The sequence below is a fragment of the Athene noctua genome, chromosome 5 (assembly GCF_965140245.1).
Source record: "Athene noctua chromosome 5, bAthNoc1.hap1.1, whole genome shotgun sequence".
Taxonomy (NCBI): Eukaryota; Metazoa; Chordata; class Aves; order Strigiformes; family Strigidae; genus Athene; species Athene noctua.
In genome coordinates, this window is record NC_134041.1 from 33,086,478 (window position 1) to 33,101,992 (window position 15,515).

Genomic DNA, 15,515 nt, shown 5'->3' on the forward strand with positions numbered 1-15,515 from the left:
TGTAGAATTGGATAAATTCTACTACTGTAAAATAAAGCTGCAGACTTGCTTATCTGTTGTTACCTTTCATTCAACAAATAGCTCACAAAGAGGAGTGGTTTTGTTCATGTGTTTAATCTTAGTTTTGAGAAGGGAGCAGTATATGGGAAAAACCCATGCAAAGTTGTTACAGTAAAAGGTATTTAACACTGCTTGTTTAAAAGTGAAAAGAATTGTCTGCATGTAAAAACTTGCCATTGTTCCAACTTGCATTGGAAGTGATTTCAATTGAGACCTTGTTAAGCATGGAGAGAAAAGGCCTTGGTTTTGCAAAGAAGCAATACTCAAAAGTTATGGCTTAGAGCTCTTTCTGTGCTTGGTGTGTTGTGTGCTCAGTTGTGTATGTGCTTGGCTTTATGCATTTAGGCTGTTAGTAACAGGCTGCTGTTGCAGAGGGAGGCGACTACCCTGGCAGGCCAACCACAGCCCCCACCCCCACCTCCCAAGTGGCCTGGGATGATCTCAAGTGAACAGCTGAGCTTGGAACTACACCAGGTGGAAAGGGAAATTGGAAAGAGAACCCGGGAGCTGAGCATGGTGAGTGCCCTGGGGGAGGGAGGCACAGAGGTGGAGAGCCGTGAAGCTGGCTGCAACCCTTTCACCCTGGCAAAGAGGACCACAGCTGGAGTCATCCATCATCTTCTTCACCTCTTTATTCTTCAAAACCTCCTGAGAAGTTTTTTGATTCTTCTTTGTGAAGAATTTGAATTCTAGCCACTTTAAAATACTCTTCTGTTACTTTGTCACCATTTGAAAAGCATAGCGCTGAATTTGTCAAAAACTCTGAATTGTCTCCAAGGTCACTGTGCCATCTGTAAACCGCTTTAACATAGAAAACCTCTTCTGCAGGTACAGGCTAGTGTTCAGAAGTCTGTCTGCTGTTACAGTCTATGGTCTTTGCTTGTTGTTACAAGAATCATCCCTTCCTTTCAGTAAATACTGTGTTCTGAGAGGATGAGCATATCTTACTGAGTCTGTTTTCTTGTCTCATGGCTTTTGTGAGTTACACTGTATGACTCCAATTTATAGGCCTCCATCATCGGTCCCAAAGGATGAAGTCTCAGTTTCTTTTAACACAGTGTTAAAGAATTTTTCTTCTGTCTTTTTAAAGGAGAGCCAGTCTTCACTGGATATAAAAAACAAACTGGGCACCACTAAACAGACAGAAAATGGACAAATAGAACCACAAAGCAAGGTTCCAGCTGAGGACCTCGCACTGACATTCAGGTAATATGGGCCTTCAACCTTTCTTTGTGTAACAGAAGAATGATTTAATCAGGCTTGTTCTCCAGTATGTGAATAATAGCCCTTGCCTCAGGTTAGCTCTGATGTTGAAGCATCCACTAGGAAAAGATTGTACAAATACAGTTTTTTATAGTGCAAGCATTAATTAATCACCATTTCAGTTGACGAGTAGGTGAGTAGAATGAGACTGTATTTCAGGTAACACAACAGAAGAATTGCAACATTTATTAAGACAAAAAGCACATCTAGTCGATATTGGATGATTAGTAGGAAGAGCAGGAGATAAACAACAACTATAAAAGAAATCTTTATCTGCTGTTTTAGTTTCAAAGAAAATAAATGTTCCAAATGTGAGAGGAAAGTTATTCCATCCTGCTAAGGTTTTTGATGTGGAAGTTGTCTAGGAAGGTATGTAACTTTGGAAAAAGTTCACTTTTATTTGTAGGCAGTAATCTTTATCTGTGTAGAAGCTGGAATTGATTTCAATTCACATTTGATATTTGAAATAAGATGTTGGCTGGGAACGCTGGAAATCTACGCAGCAGGCATTTTCAGATGGCTGCAAGCATCTGCATGTATTCAGAGTACTACTTTGAATATAAAAGCCCAGATGTTTCATTAAGTTTACATAACTTGATACGAGTATTTTGGACTTTGGATGTTTATTCAGAAAATGTATCCCTCTCAATTGCTTATGAAGTATGCACTTTCTTCTTATAACCAGTTCTCAAGTTCTGTGCTGCACCATTATATTAAGGCCTCCAGAGTAGAAACTAATTTTTCCATATGAAAGTTTAGAAGTAATAAAACTGAAAAAACTTACTTCTTTTCTCTAAATAATTAAGATAAATGATCCAGATGAGTTAAATATTTGGATATCTGTGCATTGTACAGATTGATACTGTATGCCTTGTGGCACATACTGAAATAGTCTGCAAAATATAACTAATCTAGGACTCTGAAAATATGTAGTCTTCTTGTTTTTTCAGTTAGCCTTATCTTAGTTCTTCCTTTTCTGGTAAGTATCTGCAGCATACCAGACAACTGTTTATTACAGAGGGCAAGTCTCTGCATGTTTACATATGTTTGTTTGCAACTGTTCATTGAGATGCTTCAGCAACAAATATTGAAGTCCTTTTACTTAAAATAAATGAAAGATGTCAGTACTTACTTCTCTTCACACCATCTCCCCTTTCTCCTCAACTTTCTTTCAGCAGTGATGTTCCAAATGGATCAGCCTTGACACAAGAGAACATTGGCCTCCTGTCAAACAAGACGGCATCTCTCAGTCTGTCAGAGGACCCGGAGGGAGGAGGAGACAACCACGACTCTCAGAGAGCAGGAGTTACACCCACGTCTGCTCCATGAAGTGAGGCCAGCATACCCCAGAGTTTGTTTTGCTGGGGTGTCAGTAGCTTCCATCACGTTTTTTTCCAGGGGTAATTGAAGAAACCCAGGAGCAACAGCAGTAGCAGAGCAGCAGGTCCAGAGGCAATGTGCACAAACACAACTACTAGAAACAAATCCTGCACATAGTTCACATTAACGCATTTTTTAATTAAAAAAAATGAAAATTAGCAGTATCTGCAAGCAATTCAAATTAAATTTGTTTTTGTTCTGTGAATGAACTTTATTTTAATAACTTTGGACGCCTTGGATCCCAGGGCTTAAAAAAAAAGATATTATATATATATACTCTGTTTGATTAATTGTATGATCTTAATGAAGTAGGTTTTTTTCTTTTATTTTGGTATTATTACATACCCAGTGCATAATTCCATATCAACTTAATTTCTCAACAACTAAACCAACCTGGCCGCTTCCTTGTATGGTTTAAGGGTAAACAAGGGATGAGGGTTGGAGAGTAGCTGCAAATTGCAGTGTCAAAAGATGTGTAGCGAACTTCATTCTTTAAAATAATTCCTCCCATTGTGGCTAGGAACAGAACCCTAGCTTGTGTGAGACTTCTTGCTTAAATTATTTAAGTTTAAAATACAAATGACAGAATCTTTGCAGTGTGTGGTCCTTACTGTGTGTCCCAGCACAGCAGGTGTAATCAAAGAGGATAACAAAGTAAGTGTCCAGCACCCATTATTTTATTTGAAAGTTGCTGGCCTTTTATTTTCTGTTGGAACTAAAGAGGTCAGCAGAATGCAGACCTGTCTACTACAGCACAGGTATTTCTGAAGCTGGTTAGCTGGGGCTTGTAGTAGAGAGGCTTAATTAACCAGTGAAGGTTGTACAGCTGTGACCAAGGCAGAATCTCTAGAAATAGGAAGTAGAGAGAACATAAGGTTATGCAGTTGCTGGAAGGATGTTAATTGCCTATGAGCTTGTGAATCATGTTAGTTCACCAAGTGTTTGCTGGTTTTATTTTTTTTTTCCCCCCCTTCTCACTATGCCTTTAAAACAAGCTTACCCAGAGTCTGTACAAGTAAGTTCATGCCAAGGGACTTACTGATCTTTTTGCCTTTTGAAATAAGTCTTTCATGTATACCTTCTTCTCAGCAACTCCTGCCTTTGTTTTTTCTTCATTGCTTTTTTTATTATTATTATTAAAAACATTATTTCCTCGATAACCTGAGGGGTTTTTTTCTTTGTTCAGTGATACATCAGTTATTTAATTGTAAAGCTGTTGAGGGCCTTGAGACCAACAACTTTGATTTGTGTGCATTGATCATGGAAATCTTTGAAATGGGAATTTTTTTTTTTTAAAGTTGGCATTCATGAAGTTCTGTGTGTATTAGAATTTGACACAAGAATCAATCTGCAGCTTGTTTGCCACTGCTGCAGTGAATCCTTCCTAGATTCCCCTTTCATAGGGGAGTAGTTCTGTCAAAATGACCACTTAAGATGCAGCACAGATCCTGTCAGTAGTAGTCAGAAGTACTGAAAAGCAAATTTTGCTTGATGAATCTAGTGTGCTACTTCTCCAAGTCGATGCTTTGTAAGTATAAGTTGGAGAAACTGTAAGCCTTTCTAGATGTCTTCTTTAGAAGTTAAAGAAATGAGAGAGATTGTGTTGTTGCTGCACATTTTTTGACTCTTTTGACATGTGCTGGGGTGAGATCCTGTATGTGAATAATTCTGTGGAGAATGATTTTTGAAGTGCTGCTCCCTCTGCACCTTCTTGGCCTGTTCTTGTTTTGTTGTTTTTTTTTTTTCTGGGTTAGACTACTAAATCAGAAAGCACTGGTTATGTAATAATAAATTACTGCATTGCTTTGGTTGGGTAAAGCAAGAGTTAATAAATTTTCTTGGGTTTTAGGTTTTTTTTTTTTCCCTTAACCTTAACTCCTGCTGAGGTCATAGCAACCTTGGGCTAAGCTTTGCATTCATCAAACTGTTAAATAAAACAAAATGGGGGGTGGGAGGGGATACAGTCCCACTATTGCCTACCAGTAGGAGAGTCCAAACAGAAGACTCTTTTGAGTAGCAATTATTTAATTTGCCCAGTCAAGGCACCGCGTTTATATACTATTTCACATTGAATTTGATTATGCCCGACAGACCTGGCTGGTCAAGGATTTGATACACATATTGGCTTGGGATTCGAGCTTTCTTTTTTATTTAAATAAAAATTTATATATAAATATATATATATACATATATACATAGTTATATCTGTATATATATTGGGTATGTTTTAAGAATTTTTTCGCATGAGCGCAGCTGTTGTGATCAAATGTCTGGGAGGTAGAAGCACTGAATGAAAATAAAAGGCATTTTTCAGCGCACACGCCCACACTTTCCATATGTCTTCACATAGGTTTATTTCGTTCTTAGTTGAACTTTATCCTCTTAATTGACAAGAGTAGTTGTGAAGCTTGCTTTCTTTCTAACCCCTCTTAACTTTTGGCAAAGAATCATCTTTGCACTAGAATAGCTTCATCTACACTTTGCCCCCATCCATCTGTATCTCCTACTTGAGGCCTAGCATTACAGCTGCTCCCCTTCAAGCCGAGCAGAACTGGGCTGATGCAGTTCTGAGCCTGTCAGGTCTGTTCCTCCCTCCTCTGCTCTGGGCATGACAAAGATCAATGTGTTCCCCTGGCAGCCTGCTCACCAGTCAACTGACATGGGCACTGTGCCCTCTTCTCCCATCCTTTAGTGCAGAGCACCACTGTCAGGTCAGCCTTCTCATTATTTTTAATTAGTTTACTTTCTTTCTGCTGTGTCTTTATTAACACAGGGAGCTCATTTTAGTTGAGATAATTAGTGCAATATTCTAACCTAGGAGGCCAAGCCCAGAATGTACCTTTTTTTTGACTGCAGTAATTCCTGATGTAAAAGGAATTTTCAAAGACGGTTATGTTATATTTGAATCTACAGATTCATTTTAAACACTAGGAAGAAAATCTGGAGGAGCAGAAAACCTTTTCTCTTTTATTACTTATGCCAGCTAGTTTCCTTGCCAGGTTGGGCATTATGTTCTTTCCTCCACTTTTGCTCCCAGGAGGAATTCTTCAGTAAGAGCTTTTCAGATTGCTGGCCAACACAGGGTGAATGCTTCCAAAACCTGTGGATTAGAAGGGAGACGTTACTGTTGTTTTTTCTCCTTTATCCAGCTCTCCATGCTGTACTTTGTGCATAGTGTCCTTGTTGTGATCAGTGTGTCCAGGTGAATGCCCTGTTTGCCCGGTTTTATAGTTTGGCTTGTTAAATAGTTTGTTTAATATCTACTGACAGTATTGATTTTTGGCTTTGTTTTTTCCCCTCTTCCTTTGTTTTTTTTTTTTCTTTTTTGTAGAAGCTTAGTAGATAAAACAAGTCAAACAGCAAATTGCAGTGTCTGCTTTTAAGTCTTTTCTGGAAGCTGCACCTAAAATTTTCCCTTTTTGTGGAAAAGCATGCTAGTAGAACTGGGAGGATAGATAGTTCTGCATATAAGGAAACATTGACGGTTGCAGCAAGTAAGCAGGGAATTAAAATTTCTGGAGTAACCTTGTATCCTGTTCCATTCATTTCTGTAGCCCATCAGTCATTGTCCCAACTGTGCAGGAATGCTCTCCCCCTCAGTGAAATTGGTCTCAGCTAGAAAGTGGTTTAGTTCTTTCTACTTGAGCAAGAAGAAATAGTATTACAATGGTGTTAGGACACTACTGCATCATTTGGTAGTCAGGTTAGATTTTCTACTGCAGTAGACAACTTTGAACCCTCACTGATACCTGGGTTTCAGCCCCAGCACAGACAACCCCCAGAACAGGAAGCTTCAAATGCTAGCTTAAGCTTCAGTGTGTCAGTGGTTCAGTCAGTGTAGAAATTATGTTTATTCTAGTGTTACTTTCCTCCTGTCAACTTCTCTTCTTCCTTTTCTATGACCTAGTTCTCTTTTTGTAACAGGAGAACCTTACACTCTTTCTTCTGCCCCTCTTGTATACTATTGTATCCTGTCCCATTTCAGAGTAGGACTTTTTAAATTGAGATCAGAGCACCTTTCAAACCTGCAGCAATGTTAACCCCTTTTTCTCAAGTTCTCTCTGTTCAGTTTATTCTGAACCTTATTCCCTCCATTTTGTCCATACCTTCCTTCCTGTCCTTCTGCGGCTTGCCCATTCACCCTCCCTGATTGTCTAACAGTGACAGCTTGCTGCCTCAAAACAGAGCATTCAAATGAATTCGCTTAGCCAATAACTTCTGTGAAGTTGCCTTTTCTAATGGTGTTATTACTCAGTGATGCACAAATGTGATATTGCCCCTACTGGTAGGCAAACGGGGGATCTGTATAAACATGGTAAACTGCTGTTTTTCTTTAAAGGAGAGCCAAAGACTTGTGCTTTACACTTTTTTTTTTTTTCCTGGTGTAGCCATTTTGATTGTCAAATCTTCGTAGGGTTTTGTGAGTTGACTGTACTATCGTAATAACAATTTTCAGAAGTTAATGATTGTCAAGCCTTATCTGTGCATTGAATTGTGGAACATCATTCCATTTAGTGATACAATTTGCAATGTACTGAGATTTATCTGGGGTGTTCTGACATGTTTTCAGTCTCTCATGCACTCTCTCCACTGACGGAATGGCTCATTTAGAGAGGGAGAAGGAACATAGAAATTTTGTATAATCAAAGAAGCCTTGTCTTTAAGTGTTTAAATTGAATACCGATTTAAAATTTCTTCAGTTACAGTAAAATATAAATTGTGTTGCAAGTGTGACTGACTTTTAAGCCCATTGGAACTGAAAAGACTTGTCAAACTGTAGCATTACATTAAATTAGATGTGGAAGAAGCCAACTTGTTATGATGGTATTGTCTCCTGGCAGCACGAATTGAGTAAGGTGGGGCAAATTCTTTATTAGAAAGGACTAGGAGTGAGGCTGTTCACTGATAATGCAGGAAAGCTGCTTGCATTTTCCTTCCTTGATCTAATTCTTGCGGACTGTTACTAAGGTTTTTAGGTTCAGAGAGAAATCTGCCATTTCCATTTATAAATCTGGACTATATTGAAGCAGACTTACAGGATAGTTATCTGAAGAACTCCAGCATCTTTGGTTGACTGGCTATTTCAGACCCACTTTTATGGTCCAAGAAATTCATGCTAATAACGAGGAGGCTCAAGAGCAGGAATGCCATCTCATCTTCTGTTCTAAAATGGGGGAAGAAAAATGCAACATACAAGCAGCGTGCAAGTTTTGTGCTTGTCTGTGTGTGTATGAAGAAGTTTTTGTAGTCCTAGAATAGATAGGAGGAACACAGAGCAAGACTGAGGCATGATGTTACCTTCATATTCAAATTTTGCCATTGTTTGCTTTCCAAAACACATTTTCTATTTCTGTCCCTTAACGTTGTTATCACTGACTTAAAAGCAACCAAAAAAAGTTAGCATGTGGGCACCTTTTCTTGTATCACAATAAATCCATTCCCTTGGATGAAAGAAAGCAGAAGTTCTTAAGTTGTCTAAGTGGTAATTTAAACATGAGTTGGAAAAACGTCTGCCTTGCTTGAGGAAATTTAAACTCTGAATTTATGAGGAAGGTGAAACAGCTCTTCTGAGCCACCTTTTAGGTCTAATCTTTAGGTGGTTGTCACTTGTGATATACCAGCATACAGATTATGTTGCGCAAATGGATTTGTTCTCAGGTCAAATCTAACCTGAAATGCCCAAAATTTCACTGGGGATTCTCTTTTCCATACTCGGATGTTATCAACCACATTATTTTCTGTTGAAAAATCAGGAGGGTGAAAGAGGCTAGAGTAAGTTAGTTCAAGGTACGCAATAGAATTAAGTGATCTTGGGGAATGTTATCCCAGAACAGTGTCCTTATACAGTTAACCTGTGACCTTTGTTCTTGTGTAGGAAGAAGAATGTAACTGCTTAGTGTTTTCACAGTCTTCAAGGCACTTCTTGTGATGCAGGTAGAGCCTTGATGAGCAGGGAAAGGAGAACAAACTTCAATATTGATTTTCTTTTATAATTTTATTTCCCAATGGTAAGTGTAATATCATGCCTTGGAAACTCTTTGAACACTATAGTAAGCAAAGAGGGTGCAGCTTTTTTTGAAACTTCCCAATAAAAAAAAACACTTGGGAATGTGAATTTGGAACATCCCAGTCATTTGAAGTTTAAAATATGTGACCATAATAAAAATTGGATGGCTATAACTTAGTAACCTAAATAATTAACTGATCTTTCCAAGGCAATCTTTGCAATTCCAGAGAGTTTGTGTTGATTTTAGTGCAAATTGCCCAGTGTTCAGCATTTGGGAAAGTTTAGGTGCTTCATCCAGCAAGGCAGGTGTCTTTGGGTGTACAAGTTGGATGCTTTCATATTCCAGGAAGCAACTGATGCTAAGATCTGAAAGTTTTAGGAAAACACAGTTATCAACTTCAGTTTGAAAAATACAGTCTTGGGATGGAAGGAAGCAACAAGTGGTGCAGTGTCTGTGAAAATAAAAAGCATTAGAAATGATGGAATTACATATGAAATGTACATGGGAAAAATATCTGTAAGCAAAAAATAAATTCTTGTGGAGTATTTGATGTTTAAGAAATTAATTGCTGCTTTGTAATGTTAAAAAGATTTACTAATAGTTCTGTGTCAGGCAGACAGTACTCACAAGTCTTTGGCATCCAAACCAGATTGTGTGTGTATCGGATGGATCCCACAACTGGATGTGTGCACTGACCTCTTTATTTCTAGCTTTTAAAAAAAAACTTTGTAGCAGCAGTTTATAAATGTGTAAAGCAACCTGAGACAGAAAAAAGCCTGTTCATGTCACAGCTGCTGCACAGTTCACAATTGGTACCTTTATCTGCAGCCTCTCTTAATGGGCAAATCTAGCACATCGAGTGACTTTCATTTTTTTCTAATTTTAAGGAGTTTCCATTACCCTTTGGCCTCTGCTTGCCGTGTAAGCAGCCTCTATGCTAAGAGGAGCTTACCTTGAATTCAGCTTAGCAACTGTGCTGTACCTTAATTATTTTTCCCTATTTTCTATAACCAGTAGCATAGTGTCAAGCCTATTCCCCATTGTATTTGTTGCTATGGGGAGGAATTGGTGAGGCAAGGCATAAATGGGAGGAGGGAGGAAGAGTTGTGGGATCTTCTATGTGACAGCTCCCACCCCCTCTTTGAAATCATCTACTTCCAGTTGTGGGATTTCTCTATAGATTACTTTTTTCCTGGTTTTTGTAAGCCTAGTTTTCTTTGATCTTGTTAGTTCCCTACAAGTCTCCCGGAGACATTCTGCAGTCATTATCACCTTTTTGGGTGGAGTTTATTTTATTTTTTTGTTTGGTTGGTTTTTTAAATAACTTTTTAACATTGGTGCATATATGCTTGAGATAGAGCTCATGTAATTTTCCAATCGTATTGATTGTATGTGATTGTGCCCTGCAGAGGTATATTTAACAAAAAATAAAATAAAAAGTATAGTCTAGGTAATAAAGGAGACCATGAGATTTGTTGAGTCAGGTTATGAACTATTTCTTGAATATATTTAGGATCCTGGATAAATGAAATTCCCTGTCTGCTGTTATAAATTAATGCTAAACAAAATGTTATGAATTCCCTCTTTCTGTTTGAACTGGTCCTTTCCTTGCTTTTCTTCTTCTTCTGCTGTTTTCTTCCTTTCCTGCTTCTCTTCCCCATCAAAAAAAGTTCTTGAGCTTTTATGGGAATGGCTGACTCTGGGTTGATATTGTGAATATTTATTGTTTTTAACTATCAAGACATTTTTAATAGTAGTAGAGATTAAGTAGAATGAATGAGAATTTCATAAACTGAATTCTTTGCAAGTTCAGGAGAATGTTGAAGTCTTGTGTATATACAGGCCTGTTCACACGGGAGACACCCAGAGGCAGACAAGGCATTGATACCTCTTTCCTTGAAAGATTAGATGGTTTACTACCTTTTGGAAAAACTAAGATGACAAAACGAGTAGAAGAAAGAGTTCAGTATATCCAACTCCTTGTCTTTACTCCTGCAATATGCTTTTTAAACTTGAAAGAAAAGCCTTCTAGATATGCTGAAGTGGGACAGAGTAGGTTGAAGGGAGGCAAAAGGCAAGAGGATCCAGAGATCTGAAAGTCTGTATTTGTCTCCTTTATTTCTTTTTTAGAACTATAGAGCCAACAGTGTCACTTTTATATTAAAGAACAAGGAAGTGGAGACCTATTGTCTGTGCATGGTGGTTATATAGAAAAAGCCATATGTTGAAATGCTGTTTCTTCTTTCCTCTTCACTTGGTTTTCTCCCTCTTAAAGCTGACTCAACCTCACCTTGCTTCCACATAGTGTCTAAGGGTCCTTTGAGTTGTAGATTCAACAAAAATAATGGGTGGAAAGGTGGTGATTCACTATTTGACTTGTAAATAGATGGAAGTGTCTACAAAGTCTTATCTTCTTCTCTGTCAGCATTTATATTAAATGATAAATTAATGGAGAACACTTTGAAATATCTCTCATTGTCTGTCTGTTTGGGGTGAATGTGCATTCTTCTAAATTGTGTGAGTGTAAGACTGACTGTGTAAGACTTTCTCCAGGCCAAGGTGTGTTTGTTCTCTGCCAGACTGGAGCATAAGAGATGCCAAATAGCAGAGAATCCACCTGCCTCTGGAGGTCTGGTCTGTTCTCTTCAGACTCTGACTGTAAACAAAAGTGGCTTCTTAGTGTGTTTGCCAGAGGTGAACAAGAAAGGATACTCAATCAATTTTGCAGATTGCTCAGAGTCTATATATTAAAAAACAAAATTAAAACAAACCCTTCAAAGCGAGGAGCAAGCAGTGTGCCTTTAATATTGACCCTGCGTTGGAACTTGCTTTAAAGTGAGAATAAGGTTTGCTCCATGGTCTGCTATGTGGTTTTTAATCTTTCGCTCCTTTTTGTGGGCTTTAACAAGTCATCAGCTGGCTATAAATCTGAGACTGGCTGAACGTAGTCTGCTGTGGAATAAACTGCAGCTTTGCTAAAGAAGTGTTCCTTCTATTCCAGGGCAAGCAGAGCCTTCTGCCCTAGGAGTTAATGCATAATGTTTATTACTTCTACCTTTGATTTGGAGAGTCCAGGATGCTCATGTACTCCCTTAGGAAGGAGGGGGTGGGGATGGGGGAAGGCAAGCTGTATTTCTGCAAGTGGTTGGTTTTTACAGAAGATCTGAAATGCTGTGGAGAGTCAGATTCCTTTGGAAGGGAGCAGTGGCTGCTCTGCATCAAGAGATCTTTGAGGAAACTTGGAGGTTTTTGTATATGGAAAAGAAGGGAGATGGAGTTTGACTGGGTGGCAGCTGCTGAAAAATTTTTTTCGCCTTGGGTATGGATAGCAGGATAGAAGGAAGCTGGAAAAGGCTAGTCCAGAACATGGCATTTCTTCACCCATCTCTCTCTATGAGTGCGTGAGTCTTTCTTCCCGTGCATTGTCATAAAACTGAGCACCCAAAGCACAAACCAAAATCTAATCAAATTTGTGTTCCTGCTCACCACCCAGGTATGTTTAAGGGCTGTTTCCTTGTACCTTCTCAAAGCGCAATTCAGAGGACAGTGAAAGCATGTTGAGAAAACACACTGTCTCCCATCTGCTCTAAACGGCTCTAGGCTCTTTTTTCTGAAAAACAGCAGCGCTTGTGATCTTCCCCCAGAGATGGCAGGTGTGCTGTACTGCACAGCTCTGCTGGCTCTTGGAACAGGCAGCAGCACCCTGAAGCAAAGGGCTCCCTGTCCTGGCTGGGGTATCTTGTTTCTGTAATCTCCATCATTCCCCATAATTGTTAACTCCAACTCCCTGTCTCCCGGACTATGAGTGTGGGAGAGACTAAATCTGAGGTGTGATCTCTCTTGCCCCAGACTGCCAGGCTTAGAGCTTTTGGTGTGTGATGGTTCTGAGCAGCTGATCCCTGCTTTGGGTGGGTGAGCAGCAGTACTAGGAGAAAAAGAGTCCTTCCTCTGGAGGAAACAAGGCAGCTAATGATCTATATGAACACACTTCTCTCTTTGGACACTTCTGTAGGTATAACGCCGCTCAGGCGTGAGTGCTGGGTTGTTGCTTTGAGCTGAACCAGCAATAAATTGCCACCTAAAAATATATTTACCCAGCTACCCTAGAGGGTATGACTTGGGCAGCTTACAGATCCCTTCAGCCCTACAGTGTCAATTCTGGAATGAACCTTGCTGCTAAAACCATCATTAAAGAAAGCATTCCCATGGTCAGTTTTAGGCATTTGGCCTCTTTTACAGTGAAGCGAGCATGCAGTCGTAATACCAGCGTAGTTTGTCACACTGGTGAGAGTTCATTCACATTAGCTTAAACTCTATGGGATGTGCAAAACACAATAGGCATTTGCTCTTGTTTTTACGGCTTAAACTACCTCTGAGCATTGGGTGACTAGAAACGCTGCTTGGATGTCTGCCTGCTGCTTTTTGCTGGGTGTGAAGAATCCCTAATTTCCCCTGCAAAGACCCTGGGACCTGCAAGGCTGTGAGTTACCTTGGAAAATTAAACCAGCAGCTACTTGGAGCAACAAGGTATGGTGTGTGACTCTATCCTTTCTCATTGAGGACATTTTACTTCCTGCAACAGATGCAAATACTGAAGCTGCGAGTTACCAACTTGCGTTGCAAGTCTGGCCTGATACGCGGTCAGGCAGAAAGCCATTCTGAGGAGCAGGTGCCTGTGTGTGTTACTGTGTGGTGTTCAGAGTGGATTGTGTGGCTTTTGTGCTTGCTTTTGATTAAAATATTCCTGAATACAGAGCTGATGAGACAGCAAGAGTGATGGTGAGTAGAAGCATTTTTTAAAAACAGCACTTGTGGCCCCAGACTATGGAGGGACTTGAGTCCAGAGCATGTCATGCTTCCATTTATTTCCACATGTCTGTTCCATTTCATTCCAGCACTTACTGGTATACTAAGGTCTTTTACTTCCCCAAAACCAGTTTGCAGCTGCATTTTTCCTTTAAGACCTGGGTTCTTACAGGAGGCCAGTAATGGGGCAGCTTTAGAGCTTGCTGAGCCAGCAAGTGTCTGAGTTTTGCTATTCAGGAAGCAATTCTGTTGAACTTTTAGAGCAACTACATCCCTAGATTGGAAATTGTGTTGCTCAGTCTTGCTCCCAACACAGGTAGGAAGGGGGAGATGCTGTTAATCCTCAGCTTTCCAGTTGTGCAAGTGAAAAGGTGAGTGTATTTAAGAGGGGGGCATATCTGAAACTGCAGAGTGTGAAGTGGGGCAGTTTCTCCGAACTTGTGCCTGTTTGTTTGGGACATGGGTGTGACAGGCCTTGGGGCAGAGGGAATCATTTCACTGAGCTTACAAGATACCAAAATGAGATTTACAGATAGCTCAGATGATCACATTTTTATTTGAACCCTTGAAAGTTTTGGGGTTTTTTTCATGGCATGAACAGTTAATCTTCTATTGGCAAGAACTGAAGGCATCTGGCACTTGGCATGGAGTAGGTGGTCAAACTTTCCCTTGTCAGATTGAACTTTAAAACCTCTTTCAAACTAAACATTGCTTTTTTCTGCTCTTTGCTTAACCTTCTGCAGCTGGTCATCAGCCTTTGGCCTCAGCATCCTACTCCCCTCCCACCCTCCCCTGCTTTCGTCTCAGCTCTGCTTGAGCACAGAAATCCAGTGGGGAAACTGCTTTGGACTGGTTTGGGTTCAAGCAAGATAGCCTGTCCTCTTGGCGATTTGCATTTACATCCTAAAAGCAGAAGGCTTGGAGGTACAGGGATAGGTAAGAGAAACAGATTCCACTAACCTTTCGTTGTTAATTAATTGCTTGTAGCAGGTTCTTTTCCCTTTGTATGAGCCAATGAATTTTAGCTGCTGCCAGAATGTTTTTTCACTCTGGGCATGGGCCCGAGAAGCCATTTTGAGAGGGCCCTCCCATCCCAGCTCTCAAAGGCTCACTTCTGTACAGCTCACTAAAGTCTCATGCTTGACTTTTATCCCCAACCTGAATTAATGCTTTGTGGTGTGGAAACCAATTCATAAGGTCAGGTTGTCCTGAGAAATCACTGGCCTATTACCTGGCTGTAAAAGAGCACTGCTGCCTTGCTTTGAACTCCATTTTTGGGATGTGAGGGGACATGGGAATGCCTTTCTTCTCAAGAGCCTAAGGCAACCTCAAAATGGTTTGAGCTAGTTAACGTTTGCTAGGCTCTTCAGCACACCGCATGGGTGCTGTGGGACGTTCGCACCGCTGTAGGTAGCAGCGGTAGGTTCAGTGAAGCAGTTGCTGGAGGATGAGCTGTGGGTCTGCAAGCCCAGTTAATTGTCCTTTCGTGCAGCGATGAGAAACATTGGGATGGAAATGGCCTGTGCTGCTGGAGCTCGGCTGTGGGGTGCAGCAGGGGTGGGATGGGAGAGTTTCTCTACACTTCCCCGGAGCCTTCTGATTTTGAGCTGAATCAGCAACTTGTTTCTTGGCTTTCTACACTTCTTACAGGGGCAAAGCAGAAAAAAGAGTCCTTCCTAATTTTTATATTCTTCCTTGCCAGTGATGTCGTAGTAACACTTTTGGGATCCTTCCAGGATGAAAGCAGTTGACATATGGAGTGCATGGCAATGCTGCAGGGAAAAGGGAGTATGGAATAGCCGTGGAGGAGTGTTTCAGCCAAGTGCTATGGCAAAGAGCTGGCCTAAGAAACAGTGTAGAGTTCTTGCATGTAAGAGACAAGATTGGATGTGTCAGGGATTAAGTTGGCCTTAGTGGCTCATAAATTTGATTTAAGGCATTAGTGTGAAGTCCTCTATCCCCTCTAAGCTGATGGATTTGGGACTTGACTGCGAAGTA

At 40.3% G+C, this 15,515-nt stretch overlaps 1 protein-coding gene across 6 annotated transcripts in view; it reads left to right on the top strand.

Moving 5' to 3' along the window:
• RC3H1 (ring finger and CCCH-type domains 1) overlaps nucleotides 1-11,162 on the top strand; it is a 67,657-nt gene extending 56,495 nt beyond the window's left edge. For all 6 annotated transcript variants that reach the window (XM_074907005.1, XM_074907007.1, XM_074907008.1 and 3 more), the window contains 3 exons: nucleotides 406-576; nucleotides 1,151-1,266; nucleotides 2,499-11,162. In XM_074907005.1, the coding sequence (XP_074763106.1) occupies nucleotides 406-576; nucleotides 1,151-1,266; nucleotides 2,499-2,652 (441 nt within the window). In that variant the 3' untranslated portion in view covers nucleotides 2,653-11,162. The remainder of the gene's footprint in view (nucleotides 1-405; nucleotides 577-1,150; nucleotides 1,267-2,498) is intronic.
• Nucleotides 11,163-15,515: the final 4,353 nt, after the last annotated feature.